This window comes from Aptenodytes forsteri, unplaced genomic scaffold (assembly GCF_000699145.1).
Source record: "Aptenodytes forsteri isolate BGI_AS27 unplaced genomic scaffold, ASM69914v1 Scaffold21, whole genome shotgun sequence".
Lineage (NCBI taxonomy): Eukaryota > Metazoa > Chordata > Aves > Sphenisciformes > Spheniscidae > Aptenodytes > Aptenodytes forsteri.
Window position 1 is genome coordinate 733,029 of NW_008795521.1, and position 23,378 is coordinate 756,406.

General features: G+C 40.8%; 1 protein-coding gene across 3 annotated transcripts in view; it reads left to right on the top strand.

The window, feature by feature from the left end:
- The window catches only part of DNAJB6 (DnaJ heat shock protein family (Hsp40) member B6), a 66,139-nt gene that overhangs the window by 28,783 nt on the left and 13,978 nt on the right, over positions 1–23,378 (top strand). For all 3 annotated transcript variants that reach the window (XM_009281841.2, XM_009281839.2, XM_009281840.2), the window contains exons 7-8: positions 1,366–1,507; positions 3,723–3,793. In XM_009281841.2, the coding sequence (XP_009280116.1) occupies positions 1,366–1,507; positions 3,723–3,793 (213 nt within the window). The remainder of the gene's footprint in view (positions 1–1,365; positions 1,508–3,722; positions 3,794–23,378) is intronic.

Sequence of the window (23,378 nt, forward strand, 5' to 3'; positions counted from 1 at the left end):
TCCTCTTGGATTACGGGGGGTTCATCCTGCTCGCCGTCCCCGTCTTCCAGCTCGGGGGGCTGAGTACCCTGAGGATAACTGCTCTGCTTGTTAAAGACTGAGGCAAAGAAGGCATTAAGTACCTCAGCCTTTTCCTCATCCTCAGTGACAATGTTCCCCCCTGCATCCAATAAAGGATGGAGATTCTCCTTGGCTCTCTTCTTGTCATTAATATATTTGTAAAAACTTTTTTTGTTGTCTTTAACGACAGCGGCCAGATTGCGTTCTAGCTGGGCTTTTGCCTTTCTCATTTCTTCTCTGCACGACCTAACGAGATCCCTGTACTCTTCTTGAGTCGCCTGCCCCTTCTTCCACAAGCGGTAAACTCTCCTTTTTTTCCTGAGTCCCAGCAAGAGCTCCCCGTTCAGCCAGGCCGGTCGTCTTCCCCGCCCGTTCTTCTTACGGCGTACAGGGACAGCCTGCTCCTGCGCCTTTAAGACTTCCTTCTTGAAGATCGTCCAGCCTTCCTGGACCCCTTTGCCCTTCAGGACCATCTCCCACGGGACTCTCTCAACCAACGTCCTGAACAGGCCAAAGTCCGCCCTTCGGAAGTCCATGGTTGTGGTTTTGCTGCCCCCCCTCCTTACTTCACCAAGAAGCGAGAATTCTATCATTTCATGGTCGCTAAGCCCAAGACGGCCTCCGACCACCACATCTCCCACCAGTCCTTTATAGCTTCTTTATAGCTTTAGAATTGTTTTTGTTCTGTTTGCTTTTAGGTGTTGTGGGTGTGATGGCTTTTATTTAATTAAGGTCCTGAAAATACACTGGAAAAATGTGTGCCTAAAACCCATGGTACTACTTAGTATCAGTTCTGGGGTAGTCGATTTGAATGCTGACTTCTGTATCTCAGAGGTTGCTGAGAGTTGCTGGTAGTCAGCATCCTTTCAAGTGTTAAGATTCTGGGTATTAGTTGGGATGTTAGTAATGTTCTGTCTGCTAACTCAAGGCATCCCAACATCTACATTAAAGCAAAAAATGAGATTCACTAAAGTTACTGGCTTTACCTTGAGTGGAAAGAATGATATAATGGTTCAGCAGACAGGCTTGAATGCCTTTTCTTCAGGGGAGGAGGTGACAAATGGTTTTTGGACAATGCTGTGCATTTGGAATTTGAACTATGGGTCCATATGGGAGAAATTGATGGGGCTGGAGCCATGTTTTTATTCTCACACTGGTGTTTAATGCCATCTAGTCACTGATGCTGTGTTGATGCAACCAACTAAGGGCATCCTGAAGCTAGGATGTAGTCTGAGTGGATGATAAATTTGGATCCCATGGTCATGCAAAAATACATTTTTAGTCAAATACCTTCTTTCCCAATAGGTTTTACTTCATTTGGTTCATTGGGACATGGAGGCCTTACTTCGTTCTCCTCTACGTCATTTGGTGGCAGTGGGATGGGTAACTTCAAATCAGTATCAACCTCAACTAAAATAGTTAATGGCAGAAAAATTACTACGAAGAGGTAAGTGATACAAATATATTTGTATGAAATGATATGTAGAGACATACATAGCTATAAATACATGCATATAAATATACTATATATATACACACATAAATATAGTGATACATGTATGTATGTGTATTTTTACTTTTGCTGTTGTGGTCATCAGATTACTTGGATTTCTCTGAATGCTTTAAAAAAAAAAATTGAAAAGTTTTATTGGGTTCTCCGACTCTTCTTGGCATTGCTGAGTTACTTAAAGCTGTAGCATGTGAAAATGGGGAAGATGGTGTTTTTGTCTAAACTCTTGGTAGTCGAGGAGGGTTCAGATGTGCAAGACATGCTTTCGGAACTGCCCTGATGAAAAATGAAGGTTGCAACTTGTTTGCTGTTTGAAAGGGACCTGGCAATGGAGCTCTTCCAGGCCTTCAGAACCTCCTGTGTAGTGATGCATCTTTTATTATGGTCCTTGACTACTGTCTGCCAAGTCAGCTTGAGCTTCTGGAAGGGAAAAGTGCACTTGGTTTCTGTTGATTGTGAAGTTTTTAACCGGGGATTGGGAGGACTTTTAATTTTGCAGACATTATGAAACATGAAACAGTTTTCCCTAACATCTGCTCTAGTTTGCTTTCCTAGGTAGTGTTTGAGTGATGTTTTTGTGTAAAAAGTAATTTTCTTTTATCTGTTAAGTGAAATAAGCAACTGAAACCCGCTTTGGAGAAAACTGTTCCTGTTTGTTGGAAAGTGAATTTTCAAGTACTATACACAGCGTACCTTCTCACTATTTCATGCTTGTGATGGGGAAATCACTGCATTTGGGAAACCCAAATATTAGTTAGCTATAGAACATGATCATGAACATCATGATCAATAAGTTATAGGAGTACTGAACCAGTAGTTAAATGTAATTTCAGTACTTAGTAAAAATTTATGGAAAAGCAAGGGAGAACCAATTTTTTTGTTGGGTAACTTGTGTCCTATACTTCAAAGTGCAAGGTTCTTCTGTGTCCTGTTGCACTGGAGAGATCCTGTCATCTTGACCACTTAAATGCAGCCTTTGTCATCACACGCTGGTGTGGTCATGATACTTTTCTGTGAGTGTATTCCAGAAAAATCTGAAAACTGCCCACTTTTGAGGGAATTTTACCAGGTGAGAGAGACCAAAGAAAGTGTTTATGCAAAAGAAGATGAGGTACCATGTTTGTTTTAATATTAAAAAATAGGCTAAATCAGGTATGCCGCTGTCATATCTTTTGTTATTGTATTTAGAAAGCGGGGGGAAGCAAGAAATGTGGTTAGCCACATCTAGGAAGACACATTTACTGTCTTTGAGAAGTCCTGTTACTTTGTAGAATGTCTGCCCACGAGGTAGCTAAGTCTAAAGAAGATTCATATCGCAGCATACCCAATGAAAATCTTCTCTGAGTAATATTTTGCTTCAGGCAAGAAGCCATTCCCTCTGTTTTTAATCTGGGTATATTGTCTTCAATAAGTCTGATCTCCAGAAAAATTTGTATTCATCCATGTGGTTTCCTCATTTGAATCATGAGGGGAGAATTCCCAGATCGTTAAAATTTAGGCATAAATTAAATGTTCTTAAAAATAACTTAAACATTCCTTATCTTCCCATTTCTAAAATAAACAAAGAAAGCCCAAACCCACAGAGCTCTTTAGTAATCTTCCCTTCCAGTCAGGGATACTTAAATTTTGCAGCATACATGCTGGTCATAAACTTGGTATAGAGTAGGTCTCCAAATTAATTGCTCAGATGAAACTAAAAGTGGATTAAAGACTGTCTTGGGTGCCTTACATCATGCAAAATTGTGATTGGATCTAGAATATTATGCATTTAACAAATGGGTAGGTACTAAATGCAACATCAGGATTGTACAGTTGATCTGTCAAAAGGCATTTAGTTCTAGATAATAGCGTGTAGTGTCAGTACGACTGTGACAATGTATGAGGTGACAGCTGTAACTGTGAACTCTACAAACTGGAGGATTCAAACTTCCAGAAAGCAATTTTCCTGCTATAAATAAGCAATATCAGTGGGGGAATGCAGATGGTTACTAGTTACAGCTTCTGCGCTGTTAAATACAAAAGCTTGCCAACTACAGTTGCATTAAGCAGGCAGTGCTCTGTTATAGTTCATTATCTAAAAACCTAGGTCTGGTGTGTATTTTCAAACTGCTTACAGTGCTTTAAACTGGCTAACTGTGTTTTTGTCCTACAGAATTGTTGAGAATGGACAAGAGAGAGTAGAAGTTGAAGAAGATGGCCAGTTAAGGTCGCTAACAATAAATGGTAAGGAGCAGCTGCTACGCTTGGATAACAAGTAATTCAACGCACGCATTTAACAGAAATTTTAAGCTATAACAGCCACCATTTGAGGATTGACAGGAACATTTTTTGAAGATTTCAAACGAACTCAACTTTCTGTATATCCGTACTTAATCTTAAGTAGTATAAATAGCTCACTGAAGCTCGTATTTGTCATAGACTTTTGAGTTAATTGTTGGGACCACATCAATTGGACCATTTTTTGTCCTTTAAAATTGTTGTAAATTTCTGTATGCACTTTTCTTTTTATTATATATGATCAAGGTGAACCATGATCCTTCAGTAGTGCTAGGGCGAGATGTACACTAACACTAGCATGAATCTTGCTTTTTCCAATTTGAAATGTGAGCCAATTAGTAGTTTAAGTCTGCTGTGAAGTTAACATTTCCAGGATAAACTTTTTAATAATTTCAACTTTTTTTTTAAATGTTTAGTAGTGAACAATGTTAATACATTTCTGGTAATGCATTTCTGGTTTAAATAAATTAAGGATGTTTTCTAGTTGTGCATGAATGCAGACAACTTAGTAAGTTTTGACAAATGTTTAAATGTGTAATGTAAGCAAAAGGTAAACAAAAGTGAAGCCAGTGAGCTGAGTCTTTTGTCATTTGCTAAAAAAAAAAAAAAAAATTCAAAATGAATAAATGCTGATGTCTGTGGTGCATTCTTTCATGAATGGCATTTGTAACCTTCTTGTGTCTGTGTGTGATTTGGGCAACTTGGGAAAACAGTGCTTTTTTTTTTTTTTTTCCTACCACCTTTTTCTTCAATCTTAAGGATGAGGGCCTTTTTTCTTTGCAGATGTTTTCTTCAGTGTGACTGAAAACATGATATTTAATTTTTTTTCTAAACCTGTATTTGAAGCACCTATGTTTAAGAAGCATTCAGAGGCTGACTCTCTAACTCCATCTTTTGCCCTAGTACATAATTTTTTTTGGTCTAGGACTAAAGTAACTCCCTCTGTTTCAAAATTAAAAAAGTTTTCTAAAGTTTTAAGTTCTGAGATTGCTTCAAAAAAGTAATCTGTAGTGAACATAAATATACAGGAAAACATTTAATAATTAAAAAAAGGCTTTCTGAACGATAAGATTTTTTTGCTTATTTTGAGAACAAACATAATTGCTTTGAATAAGATTTGAACAAAATTATTACTGTTACAATATATCACTCTTATTTTTAGTCATCAACCAAAAATCGAAAGATGGATTAATGCCTTTTGTTAAATTAATGGAGTGAAGCAAAGTATTAATTTGTAGCTAAGTCTAGATTTTCAAAGTTTAGTGAAAGATGACTTGATTTCTCTATGTCACAGAGAAAGCATGCAAATAACTATTGGCATGTGTTAATACCTGTCAGGCTCTGGGTAATTTCATGCATAAATCATGGATGTGCAGCTTCTGTCTGTGCACCAGCTTTGAACATCTGGCCTTCACGAAATTCTTCAGGGTGGCTTAGTGTTTTAAAAAAAAAAAAAAAAAAAAAAAAAAAAAAAAAAAAAAAAAAAAAAAAAAAAAAAAAAAAAAAAAAAAAAAAAAAAAAAAAAAAAAAAAAAAAAAAAAAAAAAAAAAAAAAAAAAAAAAAAAAAAGCATGGTGGCATGGTGTTTTCAAATGATCACTTAATGCCTGAATCTTGCTGAACACCATCTGCTTTGCACTAACAAATGCGTTGATTATTAAATACATCGAAAAGATTTGCTTTTGTTTATCATGCAGGAAAACCAATTCGACTTCTAACAAACTGCTACAACAGAATTCATATTTGCAGCAAAGTTAGTATATCTTACATTTGTCCCTCTACCATTAATGCTAATTTCATAGAACCAAACAAAATAACAGGTAGAAGAAGAAATAAATATGTACTTTGGTTTTGGGACTACAGAAGTTATGTACCTTTTCAAGTTCTTTGCGGAGTTCTTGTTACTTCAGTGTTGTGTTTTTGGTGTAGAAGCACAAACTCAGTTTAGAACTAAACAGTGTTTTCTTGTTAATGCTGTTTTTTTTCCTTCCCCATGTATGTTCCTTCTTGATCCAGATAACTAAACAGACAATTTATTTCAAAATCTGGCTTTGTTGTGATGTCTTGAGTTATTAAAAATGTTAATTTATATTTATAGGACACAGTGTGTTCCTTTAAGTTATGTAAACTGTAAAAAGTGCTTCAAAATTGGTTAACCAAGTCAAATAAAATTAGGACAATCTGGAGTTGAGTTTGAATTCCTTCCTGTGGATACCCATAGGTTTTACATTGAGCTGCCAAACTTCACCTTCTATTTTAGTCCCAGGTAATCTTCTTTAAAATTTAAATTACCTAGCTCAAGTTAAGAACACAATTATGATAGCATACCTGCAAGTGGCAAATCGGTACCCACATGCTTGCCTTAGATCTTCTTACCCAGAAAAGTGTGGTCCTTCTCACAGCATGATATAAGAACAGTTCACTCCAGGTTTCTATAATGAAATCTTTTAACACTGTAAATTTGCTGAAGATCCAGTGTTTTGGATAGTCTCTCTTCTGCCTTCAGATCCCTGAAGCTGGTTACTGTCAGAGCTGGACAAAATGCAGCATTAAATGGCAGTGCTGCACTTTCTTGGTAGAAAGAGAGACTGGCAAAGCACAAAGACAGGAAGAAATGAGTTGGCAGAAGGCAGAATTCAACAGTAAATACTTCTACGGTAGTAAGCAGATACCCATACACCAGCATTTGAATAGGCTGGTGGTTGAGCTGGGTGGATATAATTGGACTGGCAGTTCCAGTTCCAGATGTAAAAAAAAAATTGTCACCTTCTTACACTTGACCTAAGCCCTAATAGTTTTGAAATAACACCGCATCCAACTTTTTTTTTTAATGCAACTTCTTGCATCCAACTTCATTTTTAATACACAAAATAAATCCTCACTCTGTTTACTGTGGATCCAATTTAAATTCTTCCTATTATGTATTATATATCCAGAATTTCTTCTTATTTGTGCTGCTGAAATTAGTTTCTTTTCTCTTGGAAACCCACTTATTAGGTTGCTCTGAAAAATTTTATGTCGTTCCTTACTAATATGTAATTTGCATGGATGTACAAAACCTACTTGCCAGAAGTAATGGATCATCAAGGGCAGCACATTTCCTTAAACTTCAATTTTGGCCAAAACAGCACAAAATACTTAACAGAAAAGGTTCTTGATTCTAGCATCAAATGTGCAGTGGCACGAGGTAGCTTTCAAAACCAGGTGCTGTTTGATTAAAAGTACCATTTCTTTATACAGGAGGGATTAATTTTGAATGTTTAGGGACACCATCCAGTTTAAATTAAGCTTCCTCTAGTGGTTTGGAAAAACTAAGATGGAGTTTTTGAACCTGCTAAGTCACTTACTCTTTCATGCTCTGCTTCAAAGTTCATTGGTAGAATACAATAACTTTGTAACACTTTTTCTTGGTGCAACCTCTTTTTGGTCTCTTGTGCATGGCAATAATTTCAACACACTACACTGTAACACAAGTTTCTCTTTAGATTGCATGGCACCTACCCCTTTCACTTGGCTTTACTGAAGAAGTTTGGGATTTTGCCTTAGAATGCTTCACATTTTAAAATTGCTGCAGCTATTGTGCTCAGTCCTTCCAATACCTTCCCTGTTGAGAATCACAGGCATTGTTTTGTGGTACAAGTGACAAAGCTGCTCTGCAGAGTAAGGGTCCGTAGCGTTTGTATTGTAAGGTGTACATGTATCAGCTTGTGATTAATTGATGGACTTAGTCTTAGAATGCTGAAAACAAGGCTTGTGAAAGACTTTAAAAATATATCTCTAAACAAGCCCAAGGGTTTTATATCTCTCTGTCAGTGTTTGTGTTTGGCTGTCCTGTTTGCTTGCCGCCTCCGGTGTATTAGCTTTAGGTGTACGTGGAGCTTTGTCTTCTGTATTTAGCTGTGCTTACGTGTTTCAGCCTATCTCTGGGCTGGTCCAGTGATAAAAAAAAGTTAGACTTTTATTTTTCATTTTTGGAAACCTGAGTTCTGTTCCTGAATTTGCTTCTGTTCTGTTTGAAAAGTTAGCTTGTTTCCTACTTTGCCTTAGTTTAATCTGTGATTATAACAGCATAGTGTTTACCTCTAAAGATCGTTGCATTGCAAAATGAATGTTACAGCTGTATGATGCTTGTGGTTAGAGAACTTTTCAACGGCACTCAATGCAATGCATTAATGTAGTGTTAGGATTCTTGTTAACCTTTTTGTGGAAGCATTTTGTAGTACCTCTGGAGAACCTGCCTCTTTAGTCCTGATTTTTGGATGTCTTTAGTATTTAGGTTTATTTTTAAGTCATGGTGTTCTCACAAGGTAGTTGCAGTACTGACATCAGCAATCTGCCAATCAGCAGTAACCTGGACTTTGAAACTTTACTTTTTTTAAGGTAAGAAAAGGTAGCTTGTTTGCACTGTCTGCTCCCTCTGGTCTTGTTTACTTTGGGACTGAATTGTGACCACATACTTGCTTTATGTAGTACTCAGCATAGACAGTTTGGGTTTTCTTGTTATTGCTTGTCTTCAAGTGGTTGTCTTAAGTAAAAAGTTTTTTATCTTCCACCCGAAATGCTGAAATGATCCTTCTGTTGCAATAGTGTTGGAACGAAGCAAATTTACTTTGTTAGTGTTACAAACTATACCTTTTGAATTCATCATTATAGTGGGTTTACTGCTTGATCTGCTTTGGTTTTGGAGAAAATACCTCGACTAGAGTTGGTTGTTGAGTGAAGTGCACTACTGAAAAGTTAGAGCAGAAGGCGGTTGATTTATACTCTGCTACACAGGTCATACATTCACAAAACTGTAAGCCCCACTTTTGAGATGCTGCTGTCAGATATATAAAAAAAGATTAAAAAAAAATGATGTGACCATCTGAGCCGTAACCCTGAAGCTATACGAGCTGCCTGCTGATTCAAACTCGTTGAAACTTCTCGGAAAACTGTGCTCTGGCAGACTGAGCGCTAGGTTAGGTGTTATCTTACTTACAGCAGCTGGTAGAAAGTTAATTGAAAACCCACGTGAGTACTATATCCCCTGTCATGCTTACCATGTCTAAAATACACGCGGTAGTTTGGATGTGATAGTACCCAAATCTGAAAGCTATGAAATCTTGGTGTGAGGTAGATTGCACTGGTGGCCTAAGTGCTAATTACCTTCCAAATAACGGAAGCTAAAAACTTCTGCTTGAGAAGATGTCAGCTTTGAAATGTAATGGTGGGGATTAAAGTATCTTTAATTCAGAAGATAAGTAAAAAGTTTTATTAAAAGGATGCTATTAAGTGGAATTGTCTCTTTAGTTCTCTGGCTTTTTCAATAATGCTAGCTTTTGCAGCACAGTGGGTTCATTTTAAAAACACTAAAATTAGATCATTTTTGAGCTTGACTTAAAATTGACAAGAAAACAGATTTTTAGAGGCTTATGGTAATAACTCTTAAAACTTTGCTTTGCCCTATAACTCATCCTTTATACTGAATCATAAATGAGAGCTCTCTCAGTTATTCTTTTCAATGCAGCCAACTTCGAATGAACCTCATAACAATAGCTGTAGCTGCTAGCTTACCAGCAGTCAAAATAAAGCTGAATCCTTTCATACAATTGAATGCTAATTCTGAGAGAGAGGGGTTCATTTTAAAATCACTAAAATTAGATTATTTTTGAGCTTGACTTAAAATTGACAAGAAAACAGATTTTTAGAGGCTTATGGTAATAACTCTTAAAACTTTGCTTTGCCCTATAACTCATCCTTTATACTGAATCATAAATGAGAGCTCTCTCAGTTTTTCTTTTCAATGCAGCCAACTTCGAATGAACCTCATAACAATAGCTGTAGCTGCTAGCTTACCAGCAGTCAAAATAAAGCTGAATCCTTTCATACAATTGAATGCTAATTCTGAGAGAGATTAAATATTAACACCTAGTTTGTAAAGACTACAGTAAGGATGCTAGTCTTTCACGTGATATAACAAACACATGGTACGTTGAAAAGGCTTCAGTTCTTCCTTTTATTGACTGTCAAAAATCAAATCTAAAATCTCCTGCATTGTTTCTTATTTGTAAATTTATTTGAATGAGTTACTAGTATGGGAGGGGAATCCAGCCTGGGTGACTGGTCATAGAATTCAGATTTTGGCACAGACATTCCTGATGGCCAGAAGAGGGAATTATTTTGGCTGTCCGTAACGGAGTTGCTTGAAGCTGTTACCAAAACAGCTAAAGATGCAAAGCAGCAGCTCTGGAATAGGATTCTTCTGTCTCGGTTGCAGTCACAAGCTTGATCAATATGTGGTCCAGGAGGAGAGTTTACCTGGAAAGAAAAAATCATAAGCTTGCAGAGGCTTTGACACACCTGGTAGGGAAGCTGGGCGGATCCAGCAGTCTTTCGGTTTCTCTCCAGAAATACATGCCGTGTCTGTGTTAGTCTTTGATATGTAGAGTAAGATTAACTCGCTTATTTATCATGCATTTGCCTAACTGTCACCATAGTCACCTCTGGCAAACTTTTTTCCTAGGCAGGTAGTTGGAGGCTGCCTTTTGCTCTGGGCAGCACAAAACCCAGTACAGAAACCTGAATTTGTCTTCCTGTTGCGATATTTGTCTTACTCGGCAAGAGAGTACTGCGTCTTGCTTTTGCGAAAGCGCATATCCTGTGGTATCAGTCTCCATCATTCTTCTTCCAAAGGGAGCTAGACTATGGGTGTTTTAAAATTGTACTTCCACAGAGAAGTCCAAAGCTTCTGGAGGAAAATGGAGAAAACTCACATGGCCAAGGCTCAGCCTCTCCTCCAGTCTCTCTTAGCCAGACTCAGAGGACTAAGCCTTTTGTCTTCGGAGGACGTTGGCCAGGCTTTCTGTACTAATGCTGCCTCTCATCAGAAGGCACTTTGGTACTTTGATTTATTAGGACATGCCCTGTTAAGTAGTCGCTCAGACACCTCCCAGAATTAGTCTGTTAATCTCGAGATACACATTTCTTACTACTGGGTGCTTACGGGAAATACAGTCAGGTCCTTACCACCACCACATGTACTGCACTTCAATAACGAAAGGGCGTTACTCAGCTCTTCTACACAAACTGTGAGCTGGATGTTCAGGAGCGCGGTATAGAGCTAGAAATCCACTTAAAGCTGTTTTGGATGCATCTGGTATTGCCTGCAAGCATGAGTAACGTTCACGAACCTCCTGCCCTCGGTCTTTGACTGAGCTCCTGAATGAGTGCAAAGAGGTGGAAGATTTTTCTCTTGGGGAGATTCATCTGCTGAGTTAGGACAACCACCAAAGTATTTCTTTCATTAAATACCTCTAGTGCTACTTCAATTTTTTTCTAGGCTTCTATGTTTTAGCACTGAGAAGAAAGGCAGGTCTTAACATCCTTGATAGGCACGATGCTGCTTCTCAATGTAACTTGCAGGGCATGAAACCAGTAAGGGAGAAGAGGAAACCAACACAGCCTGTTTTTGTGCTGTTGACATAAATTTCAAGGACTTTTTTCCTCATTTGGCCTTTGCCTTTCTCATCAGGAAAACCTGATCATGAGTTACCGCAGTGAATGCAGAAGCAGTGGGCGTTTGCCCATTCTCTGCCAGCCCAAGCTCTGTGCTGCTGCAGAGGCTTGCTTCCCTGCCCGTGCAGGCAAAGGAGGTGCTTCTGCAGCCTGAGGACTGTGTGCCAAATTCCAGTTTGATTCTAAAAAAAAAAATGTGTACACCAGTAAGATAAAACTGTGCATATTAAAGGTTGCCTTGTTTGGAAGAAGGGTATAAACATTTGTATAAGGCTAGACAAATTCAAATGAGAAGATAAACATACATTTTTACCACATGGGTGATTAACTGTTGGAAGAACCTGCCAAGAGAAGTGGTTTCTCCAGCTTTCAGCATCTTTTAAAAGACCAGCTTTCTGAAAAATATGTTTTAGTGAGAAGCGAGTGTTTGGGCTGTACAGAGAAGTAGCGGAAACCCAGGAGCCTGGGTCACAGAGCAAGGGCACAGTGTTCCTTCAGGCCTTTCTTCATAGTCTGTGTCTTAGCTTCTTCCCTCCCTCTCCTCATGTGTTAACATCAATGCACATGGCACATTCTCTTACCGTGGTTTTGGGACTGGGGGATGCTTTCGTGATGAAGGAATTTGAGGGATGGTTGGGGCTGTGTGCAGGGCCGCCTTGCGTGTCGGGAGGGGCTGGGGAAGCAGGGTAGCTGGGAGGAGAGGAGACAATGCGTACATTTAGGGCACAGATAGTATTGCCTGGTGACTGTTGCCCTAAAGCATCCAGTTTGGGATGCGCAGGTGCCAAGGGTGGACTTCATGCGAGAGAAGACGTTCTGGATCTATTAAGGTAAGTAGTTGCTTTATTGTAGTGGACAAATTGGGTGTTTAGTGACGAGGAGGAACCAGGGCGAGGGCCGTGATGACTGTCCCGGGGAATTTCATTTGGAATTTGCATTACAGTGAGCTCTCGTATGTCTCCTGTCTCTTCTCATCAACAACAGACTGCAGAGCTTGACAGAGCCTAATTTCAGCTCCTGAGACGAAGATTAGGAGGTCTCTTGTTAATGAATGTTATGTTATGACAAAGATTCATTTGGCAGTGGGCAACGTTTTAACTATATAAAGTTTTTATTTTTAGTGTGTGTTAAATCTTATGTGGGTAGCAATATGTGTGTGTTGAATTTTGAGTGACTACGATGAAAAAAAACTGGCTTTTTGTTCATTGGATCATCTCTGGTAGTGTGCTAAATGCCGAAGACTGCAATATGTCAGAAAAATATTTCTACAGGGAACAGCCAGAGAAGCATCTCCTACAGGGCTTATGTGCGTGAAAAAACCATCTGTGGGTGCTTATTGGGGTTTTGTATACACCCAGAGCTGCATTTGTTAAGTTTATTTCTAAGAGAAGCTTGTGGACAGGCAAATTCCTGGAATTACAACTCAGCAGCATTTGGGTCATATAACCATAAAACATAGCTTGGAACAAACCCAAAACATAAACTCTTACGGCAAAGTCCTGGTATCTCTAGGCCCTTCCTAATTTTCTGGGGAAGGTACCCAGGAGAGTGCTGGAACTCCAGAACCAAGTCTTAGTTCTTCTACAGTCAAATTAACCGTATTTTGAGATCTAAATATTCCACTCCTAAAATAGCTTTTGTGCAGTCTCCTTTCTGTACAAATGATGAAAACCGTAAGGCTTTTGCCTTAGAGCAGAGTCAGAGCAGTGCAGCTTCCCCAGTACAGACACAGCTGTAGTGACAAGGAAACTTGTTAACGGGAAAGCAAACAAGTACGTGCCGTACTGCTCTGCCCTTTTCTGGCTTAAAAGAAGTCTTGGACAGAAATCTTTCTGTAGTTGGCAAAGTATATAGCCAGTGTACACCTTGTATGTGTTGACTGTTCGGTAGCAGAAAACCACTTCAAAACTAGTTATTTTCAAATGTCTCAGAGCTGTAACTTGGCAAAGCAAAAGAATTACATCTTTTTTTAATCCGTATTTTCCAAGGAGCTTCAAAATTTTTGAGTCACATTCCACGTGGAACCTATTTCAGGGTTAGGAAGTGCAATTCTGTTCGCTGTACAACTCGAGTCCCCTGTTACATCACTGGAAGAGACATTGCCATGTGTTCTTAGCCAAAACACAGCAATTTCTCTAGCAAATCAGGTAGAAAATGACAAAGTAGATGATAGTTTTTACCACTGCTAAGTAAACAGAAAATTATGCGTACTTTACTATGCATATTCATATTTCTGAGATGTTATATCAATGCCAGCTACTACTATACGGTATGTAACTTGCAGTATCTGTTGCAAGGGGGCTGTCTAAATCATTTCCAATTGACTTACCTTTGATCCGTCTTGAAAGTATTAGCCCAAAAGAATTGGAAGATAGTTCTGTTTGAAAAGTTAAAAGAAAGTTGACTAATTTGTCCTGAATCCTACCCATAGCAGTCTTGTAGCCATTAATAATTTCTTTATTAACAAATATAACTCTGTCTTGAAAAGTGTCATAGAACAGGAGGTGAATTTTAAGTGCTTTCTAATGCAGTGAATAATCGAGAAGATGCTCAACTCGGGAAAATAAAACCTTTTTCTGTGAAGACGCAGGTTTTTAAGCCTCCCTGCTGCTCTTGATGAACAAAATCAAGAACAAAAGATTAATTGATTAGTCTTACGTGGCTTCCACTCTTCCCTCTCCTCTAGCACTTGCTCTGAGATCACGCGTGCACTTTGCTCCCGAAATGTTTATAGAAGGAGATGACTACGTCCCTGGTAACGCTTTTCATAGAAGAAATCACAAAGCCGAATGTATGCCCGTGCCGTGTGCTCTGTTGCAGGGGAGGTGCTCGTTGCCCTGGACAGAATGGTTTCCAAAAGTGGAAAGCCTTTTTTTACGAGAGCTGTTTGAGGGAGGGATTTTGTCTTATGCCTCCCAGCTTCTCCTGAAACAAAAAGCCAACCCTTCGTTCACGTCGGGCTCCAGATTCAGCTCGCTGTTGTGTTTTCTGGGTGTGGCGGCAAAATTCCCCAAATTATCGGTGTCTCCAGTGTTGAGTATGGGCCTGTAAGTGGCACAGAGCCAAGCTAGCAACTTGAAGTGCAGCTTTAATGTAGGTTAGATGGTACATTGCTAACAGTAAAAGAGAGAGGTCAAAGCGTCTCCAGTTTTCTATTTTTGTGGCCGTTCTGGTTAATCTTCCCTTAAAGTATAGGCCCTCCAAATTTTCAGTTGAAATTGTGATAGAGGTGGACTCTCTGAGGTCCTAGCTGAACTGTCATCAATGTCCAGTATATTAGTGTTACAACAGCGTGGTTTTATTTATCCGTTTATCTTCTCAATAGAAGTTCAGTGCTTTGACGGCTTCAGCTAACAGATTCCACCTCCTGGAAGGTGAAATGACTGCAGTGTCTGCTGTCACTTTGTCCCCAGTCCGCCACTCAGTCTTGAGTAAGCAACTTTTTCTTTAGAAAAACAGTTGTTAATTCTTTTATTTAGTATTTTTTAAAATTACTGTAAAAGGAGATTGTTTCTGCAGAGATACCGGGCTGTATCCAATACCAAGAGTTCAGGCAAGGTCAGAATTTTAATTGGAAAGTGACGAAATGTTCTCAAAAGTGCAAAGTCTAGGACTTTCTATGTCAGTTGCTGACTTGCATGATAACAAATGTAGGTGAACGTCAGTCTTATCTGTTGTGCATCTGTTCTGGGTTTCCTTTTGATATCACAGTGCTGACTGCAGGACATTTTCAACCCCGCAAAGGGAGCAATAATGATCTTACAAGGCCGAGGAGAAATGCTGTAGTGTAAATGAAGTTTGACATCTTCAAACTTAGTAAAACACTTGGCAAGTGTTTCTGAGAAGATTCTGAGTTTGCTTGTGTTCAAGGGGGGAGGTGGATTAGCTTTGCTGGATCCTACACTTTGGTCTGCTAGTAGTACAAAATAGTCTTTGTAGTGAAACAGTGCAAACCTCTGCGGTTTTCATGATTTGTTTTTAAAGTTTTTCAAATATTTATACCGTGGTATAACGAGTCCGCTGACAAATAGTCACTTAAATATTTGGAAAAGCCTTCATTGCCACTGCAGAATTACAGGAGATGCGGGTATGTCTGTATGATGGGGGATACTGAGCAGAAGCTTGTTATGCCATCTTCAGGTGTTGAGTTGTCCTGTCGTGTAGTTTTGGTGGGCGCATCCCTTCCACGGAGAGCTGGTGGGCTTTCAGGTGCTCTTTGCTCCCTTCTGGAACGTGGCGTTCTCCAGTGTCTCTGCCTTTGTGGTAGCGCTTAAATACTGGTTCCCCCCTATTTTGCTTTGGCCCCAAAGATTGTGGTTGGAAATGGTTGTTACTGTCCTTGGCACTTCATCCCCTGGATCTCAAAGGTGTGTTAAAAGGTGGGATGGTGCTGCTGCAGCAATGTAGGATGGGAACAGCTATTGCTCCGGGCATGGGCAGCTGTGGGGTGGCCTTCCCAGGAGATGCGTGGCTGTCTTGAGTACACCAAGCAGGTACTAATGCCGCTGTTCGAACTCTCCTGTTTCCAAAACGCACAAAGCTCTCTTGGTAAAACGTTCCCTGTTCCCACTGGACCTCTGCAGAAGGAGCGTATAAACTGACTGACGATACTGTTTCCAGGCACGGAAGATAATGGTAAGTATTGTTATTGTTGGATCGTAGTCACGTTTCTGATTTGGTGTTTGGGTTTTTTTAATTGAGAAAATTTTCATTTCTGTGCTCTTCATTTATTGGTTATTTTGGTCAGAACTTCAGCTTGAGCAGTATACAGGGAGCGATTTCTTTTTGTGTGTATAAATATATGTATGTATGTATATGTGTGTATACGTTTGCATGTATAGACACTTAGTTACTGATAGGTCTTGGATTTGAAAAATTACTTGTTGTATTCCTAAACTATGGTGGGTTTCAAGGCACAGGCTGAAGAGCTTGACTGGGTGGGAAAGAAAGATTGGAAACTTTGAGAGTTCCCTGATGGATTGGAGATGCCAGGCAACAAAAAGTGGTACAGCTTGGGACCTATGGCCCCTGTAAGGCCGGTGTACAGGTTCCTAATTAAATACAGTATTTAGTCAAAATTACTATTGAACGTCAACTTGAAACACTATTTTTTTCAAATTCAGACTTCTCATTAGTATGTCAATATTGAACTGAATGCCAACTAACGGCTTAGTGCTCTTGTTGTCAGGAAGATGTCAAAAAGGATTGGGTTTTGTGGTGAAGGTTCATAAAACGCCTTGAAACCTACTGAGCCGTCAGAAGAGACGTCCTGTTACTATGAGCACGTGTCATTTTCGGCGTCAATTAAAAGATGATGGTCTTTCTATGTCAGTTAAAAGATGGTGGTCTTTGGAGCTCTGTAAATCGGGGATGTGTGCAAGCACTGGGAGCTGGGGTTTGCTTGCCCTAGTCCTAGTAATGCAGGGACGGATGAGGAATGAATTACACGTTGGGGGGTATAATTGGAGAGGGCGGGTATCTCTTCTTTTTTTTGTAGTTAATATGTGAAGCCCTTAGTGTCATATTTAAGGCTCAGGGTAGAAGGGAGAATATTTTTCAAATGATTAACCTGAAAAGATGAGAGCTTACAAACTGAGCACGGGCAATGCAATATAAAATGTGGAGCTTGCTCTCCCTGTCTCGTGTCTGTGAGATTTCAACAGCGCTAATAGCCATTTGATGAAAATATAAACTTGGTGATTTTGTGCTTTTGCCAAATTACTATGGAAGTGTTGACAAAACAGCTGGGGAAGTCATTCATCACATTTTTCTGAAGCCACTCATGAGATTCTTTTTAAATTTAACTGCATGGCTTTTTGCTTTAGATAGAATTTTTTTTTTTTCTCTTACGGTAATCTGGGTTTGCTGTACATTAAGGTTTTGAAGACTGATTTAAAGCAGATAATCAATGGAAAAATGTGTAACAAAACTGTGTAATTTGCAAATTAGGGCTTCCTCAGAACTGCTTTGGAGGTGCTCCTTTTAGTGAGGGCCACTAATGGAAATATAAGACGACATCTTGATACTTGTTGGTTTTTAAGAGTTCTAAAGATCTGTTCATTATGAAAGTATAAGAGCACTTTTCCTCTGCTTGCTCTCTGGAGTTTTCTAATTAGAAGCCAATTTTGCTTGACCTGGTGGCGGTAACTCCTAGGAGGGTTGAAGGCAAGAAGCAAAGTTTTGTCTTTTGGGGCAGCAAAGGGGCCATTTCATCTGGCACTGGGAGGTTCTGGAGCATGATCACGAGAGATGCGAAGGTCTGCGGGGCTCTGCTCGGGCACAAGGAGAGAGGAGATGCCGGTGGAAGGCACCTTGTGTCTGGGTACGCAGTGGAGGACCATGCAGGCTGTATGTAGTTGCGCTGTGGATTTTTTGTTTGTTTATTTGTTTTCCTTTAGTAGTGAGTATTAAGTTGCATTGTAAGGGCCGGGTTTGGTTTTTTTTTTTTTTCCCCTCAGTAGGATTTTGGTTTGCACTTCAAATCCAATTTCAAAGTGAAACGTGAGCTGTGAGGCTTCCTCATGGTAGAGATGAAACCTGCAGGGATTTTTGCCTGAGGTTGAAATATAGGTGAGATGAAAAAAAATCTCTGAATATTGAACCTAATCAAGTATTTTGATGTTAGTGATAACAATTCTGGAGGAAGAGGAGCCGTGTAAGAGAGGGAGACAGTTACAGTGACCTGAGCCCCATCTCACCTACATGTTGCGTAGGGAGTGTGTTGGGGAGAGAAGCCCCAAGAGTAGGAGCCCCTGGTGCAACTTTTTAAGGGGGTCTGGCAGGCAGCACTGCAATGAAGTGGTATACAACGTAACTTGCAGGAAACTATGGTAGAGATCTGACATTACCCCGAAAAGTGTAGAAAGCATCATCTTTTAAGTAATCTCAATTGCTGTTTAAAAATCAGGTCCATTTGTTCAAACTCTGAGTTTGAAATCTTGCTAATTTGTTATTTATGTATGTCAAGCTGCAAAGCTCATTCCTTGTTCTTTGCTTCCTTTCAAAATTCATGCAGAAATGAATGAAAGGCCCTTGTGTGATAAAGTCTTTTAAAATGAATAAAATTCACTTTGGGCAGCAGCATGCAAATGGGGTCATCTCTCTGCTTGCTGGAAACATGGGGATTCGTGTTACCTCCTGCCATTTGCATTTCCCACATCCCAAATCTTTAAGATGAGAGCAGTTGGCGTAATCCGTACAGATGCCCTGGCGTGCTTCGACAGAAGCAAAATAACTGCAAAAGCCTGGATGTGCTCAGCCTGCACTTCTCTCTGGCCTCAGATTTAATGTAGGACCATTCATTGGGCTTTAAAAGATCTTCCGATGAGTAAGTTTTGGCAGCGAGGAGGTAAATCCAGGCTCTCTCAGCAAGTCCCCTGTCTATATGTCAGGCTGCAGAGCTCAGTGCCACCCGATACGGTCAAACAGGAGTGGCTTTAGCCATCGATCTCCATTAGCTGCTCAGAGGAACAGCATGATGACATCTCCTTTCAAAGTACCCGTCTGAAGCGCCCCTGCAGTTAGCGTATGGTGTACACTCACTTAATTTTCCCAATTTATTGCAGATTGGGGTATCTTTGTGGCGAAATGTCATCATCTTGAGTAGCTTGATGTGCTGGGAATGCAGGATTCGTGTTGGTACATGCTGGGCTGAATACAGGATATAATGGGGTTCTCGGGCGTGTACGGGGGTGGTAGGTAAAATCCGTATGGCTAAAAAAAAAAAGAAAATCAAAAGGCTGAGCTTTCTAAGGGAGCTGCTGCGGGGCGGGGAGGGTGAGCAGACCCAGCGTGGGGCTTTCCCTGCCCCTGCCCTGCGCCGCAGGGGTACGGGCTGGGTAGGAACAGCGTGAGCTGGCACCGGAGCAGCTGGATACGAGGGCAAAAATAAAAGGAGCCAAGTCCATTGCCAGCTTTTAAAGCCAGAAGGGCAGAGGATTGCGATGTGTGTTGAGCAAAAAGTATTGAGCCCTGTCCTTTCCTGGATACTGGACGTGCTGCAGCCATGGCTCTCCCGGGACAGAAAGAGCACTGTGAGAGTCGCTCCATCAGTCTCTGTGCTTTTTCCCAAATCCCATCCCCTTTTTTTTCCATCACTTCTCAGGACCTTCACCACCACCTCCTGTGCTGTCTCCGGCCACTTGTGGACTTGTTTTCCCCCCTCGCAGGAAATGCCCAGCGCCCACGGCAGAGGAAATAGTAATGCTGGTCCTGGCCTGGGAAAGCCCGGTCCAAATCCCCCAAGTTATAAACTTAACATGAGGTTTTGAGTTGGAGCAGGGAGACGTCATGCACGTCTGAGCGCGGTGACGTTGGTGACCGCAGAGCTGTGCAGCTGGGAGCCAGCGCAGGGTGTGAGATGGGGAGAGGATGAGGTGGGACATGGCAGCAGGTTTCTGCAGAGGGCGCAGATTGAGAGCTGAGGACGTCTTTAGTTTCTAACCAGCTGAGCGCTCCAGGCACCACTTCGGCTAAATATTTACTAGCATTTTGCAGGAGGGATGCCTCAGACATCAGTTTGCTGCACCAGAGCAAACCCTGAATCTCCTCGTGCTCTCTTTGAATATAACAGCAGCACTGAGGGATAGGCGATTGCTCCAGAAGAAAAATGATTGCCAATAATTGGTGAAAGCCACTGATTTGTGTGAGATGACTTAAAACGTTGTGCTTCATCCTGTGCTTTAGCTGATAAACTTCAGTGTTGAAATAAACTCCTTTTTCGGTTTACAAAAGCTCTGCCCTTAGAAGCGATGGTGCAGATGGGGCAGCTGCTCCGGCATTCCCCAGATAGTTTCTGAGTGATTTCAGGCTCTTTCGGCTTTTGAGACTACTTGCATTTTTTTTATCAGTAGATTTTAAAATGGCTGCTTTTGCTCATAAGCATCACATCAAATAGCAAGAGAGAGATTTTTAAAGGCTGTCACTGCCAAACTCAGACAGCGACGTTTTCCAAAGAGGACTTGATGCAAATTTTAGTTTCTGTTGAGTCTGACAAACCTGAGAGAGCACAGGCTGCAAGTGGGTTTTATAACTCCTGCTGTTACGAGTTGCAGTATTAGTGTTTCCTGGCATTTAGAAACAAGTTTAAGAACGATTAATCAGAAGAACTTGCTCAACATAGCCTCCAGTAATGGTGAGGGAGTATTTTCTTGGCTGAGCATGTTGCCTACAATTTCAGGAGGGGCGGTTGTGTGTGCACATGCAGTTTTGTAAAATACCCTGGGTTTGGTATCTTAGGAGCATCCCTTGCTCCTAACAGAAATGAAAAGAAACTCTGATGATTTGGCAACTTTCTGAAAACAACTTTCAAGTTTGGTCCCCCAAATTAGACCACTTCTATGTTTTAGCAGAGTTACTTGGTCTCCTGATGTCTTCTCTGTGCTATGACATATTAGACGTGAAGCTTCTAAGAGAAGAAACAAAAGAACCAGTTAATCTCCAGGAGTTTTTCAGCCTAGGGTAATCCAGGCCTGTAGACAGGTCCTTTCTATTAAATAAGCTCTTGGCTCCAACGGGCTCCTCTAAAGTATGAGATTTCCCAGCAAAAGTTGGACTTGAGTCTCAGAAGAACCCTGGTATCTTCTGCAAAGGTAAATATTAATACCGGAGCTACTGTAACAGTAGAAAAGTTTATCAGTACAAAAAACTTACCAGCAGATTACAAAGATTGTAGTGCTATTGACTTCAGATAAATGTATTTAAATGGGGATTTTTTTTTTTCTTTCTCTTTGGGTTGCTCCTTCAGCCGCAGCTCAGCTCTCCCCAGCAGCAGCGGGTGTAGTTGAGTCATCAGAAACTCCAGCGTCCTCCATAGGCGCACGGTAAATTCCAAGTCCTTGTAATAACAGGGGAAAAAAAGTCAAGCAAAGCTTTTTTTCTTTTGCACTCTTGTTTTGTTGTCAGTCAGCATCGGTAGCAGCTCAGACTAACATCAGACTTCCAGTTGAGTCCTGTCTAGAAGCAGCAATACAGTGTCCTGCTCTGAGCTTCAGAAAATACACCACCTCTTAACTTTAAAGTCTTAAAGTATTAGAAAGACACTTTGCTGGCCATCATTCAAGAAAGATTTGAATGGAGTAAGTTTCCTGCAAGCTGTCCTTGCATAACCAGCTCACTGGAGCTTTAGCTCAGAGCCGTCTTGTGTCATTAGATAAAGCCAGGCGTCCCTCACCAGTTGCATCTTCTCCTGATGCCGGTTGCAGGAAACTGAGCAAACCGGTGTGCCTACTTTTTGTTTCTTAATACCAGGGAAAACCCTGATTATATATATATATATTTTTTCCCCCCTTGGTTAGGTATGTAAGAAAATAGCATGCAAGCAGTAGGGCTGCCGTGTGGGAACCACGAAGGCTCCGCTTCCTCTTGCATGGGAAGTGACATGCTAACTGTAAATGAGTGGTTTGATATCCTCAGGATGTTTACCCCGGTTTGTTCGGCATGTTTCTGTTAATTACTATCTTGCCATTAATTACTGCTGATTCCTGGTAGGATTTCAGTTCAATTCCAGGACATACACGGACGTTACTTACATGTAACACAAAATAATAATGCTAGCCCGTGCAGGGCTGACCCGTCCCACCTCACCTGGAATATTCTCTGCCTTAGTGTTTTTATTCCCGTGCGTTATCTCCATTTTCCAGGAGCGCACATGGACCCCTTGGTGTAGCTGGTGGCTCCCCCAGAGCACCGGCCTAGTCCAAGAATTGTACTCGCGGTTTGCCTTAGACATATAATATCGATGCATTACCAAAAAAATACGAGTTGCCGGTGACTTTTCTGATAACGTTGCCCCTCATGATAGGCAATATTGCCCTCTACTGGTTAATTACAGGTTAAAGGATCCATATTTTCCCCTTTTATACGGCAGCACTTTGCTATGAGAAATTATTTTTCAGCCCTTCTTGCTTGGAGCAGAAGGCAGGTTTTGGTCCTAAAGCAGCTTTTTTGGATGCTACAGCTTGTGTTTGATTTCTTTTTCCCCAGAAGCTGCTTTTCATTTGGGAGAATCCAGTGCACCAGAAAACCAAACTTTAATTGTTGTTTTGAAATGTTAGTAGTAATGCCGAAGCCCTCATTTTCAGAATTAACCCTTGGAAATGTAACTTCTCCAAACTGGTTTCGCAGTGAAATAACTGCAAGGTTTTTAATTATTACTTGCATTAGTAGAATAAGACCTTTTCCTTAATGCTGTAATCCGGATGCCGACTCCAGCAGCCCCCCATAATTGCCCCTTTCCCTGCCCCATCTGGGGTGGCTGCATGATGAGCTGGATCCAGGCACTGAGCTGGGTTAAAAATAAGCTTGCAAAAAGAGTGTTATTTTTAACGCGGGTCAGTCCCCTGCTCGGGTTCACGGCGCAGCTGCCCAGCCTCTCACGTGGGTGTGCTGGCTTGGAGGCACAGGAGACAGCAAGAAGGAGCCGTGGGGGGAACCAAGGGCTGGTTAAAGCCGGAGCACCCTGAAAGTTGCTTCTGAAGTGGATATTCCAGCTCTGAACTCAACTACGGACCCCCCCCCCCTCCATACAACTAGTCTTCCTAAAAGCCTTTTCCAGGACAAATATCACCGCTGACAAAACTCCAGCAATGTTTAAGCACTTTTTGGTGGTGATGCCCTGTGTGGCTGACCTTTCCCAGAGTAAATTCTTTTCAAGTAAGTCTCATATTTGCTATCTGTACAGCTAGCTTTATTCACAGGCTGGCCTAAATGTTTCAAATAAGTTTAAATATGTAGAACAAGAGAAAATAGTTGATGCAAATTACACTTCAGTTTTGCTTTGCAAGGTGTGCTGAAGGTAGATGATCAGAGGAAAGGTCTGGCGGCTTATAACTGTGCACAGCACCGTAGTCGATTCAATATTTGAATCACAGCCGATGTGATGTTACGTCATTTAACTAATTTGTGGTGTCTGCTGTCCTGCAACTCAGAAAGGGGAACAAGTTTGGACAATTTTTGGGGGTCTATTTATTGCACTAAAACTTGTCTTTACTTCAGGGGGAGATGGAAAACTGAATGACTGTTGGGTGATCGAGATGGAT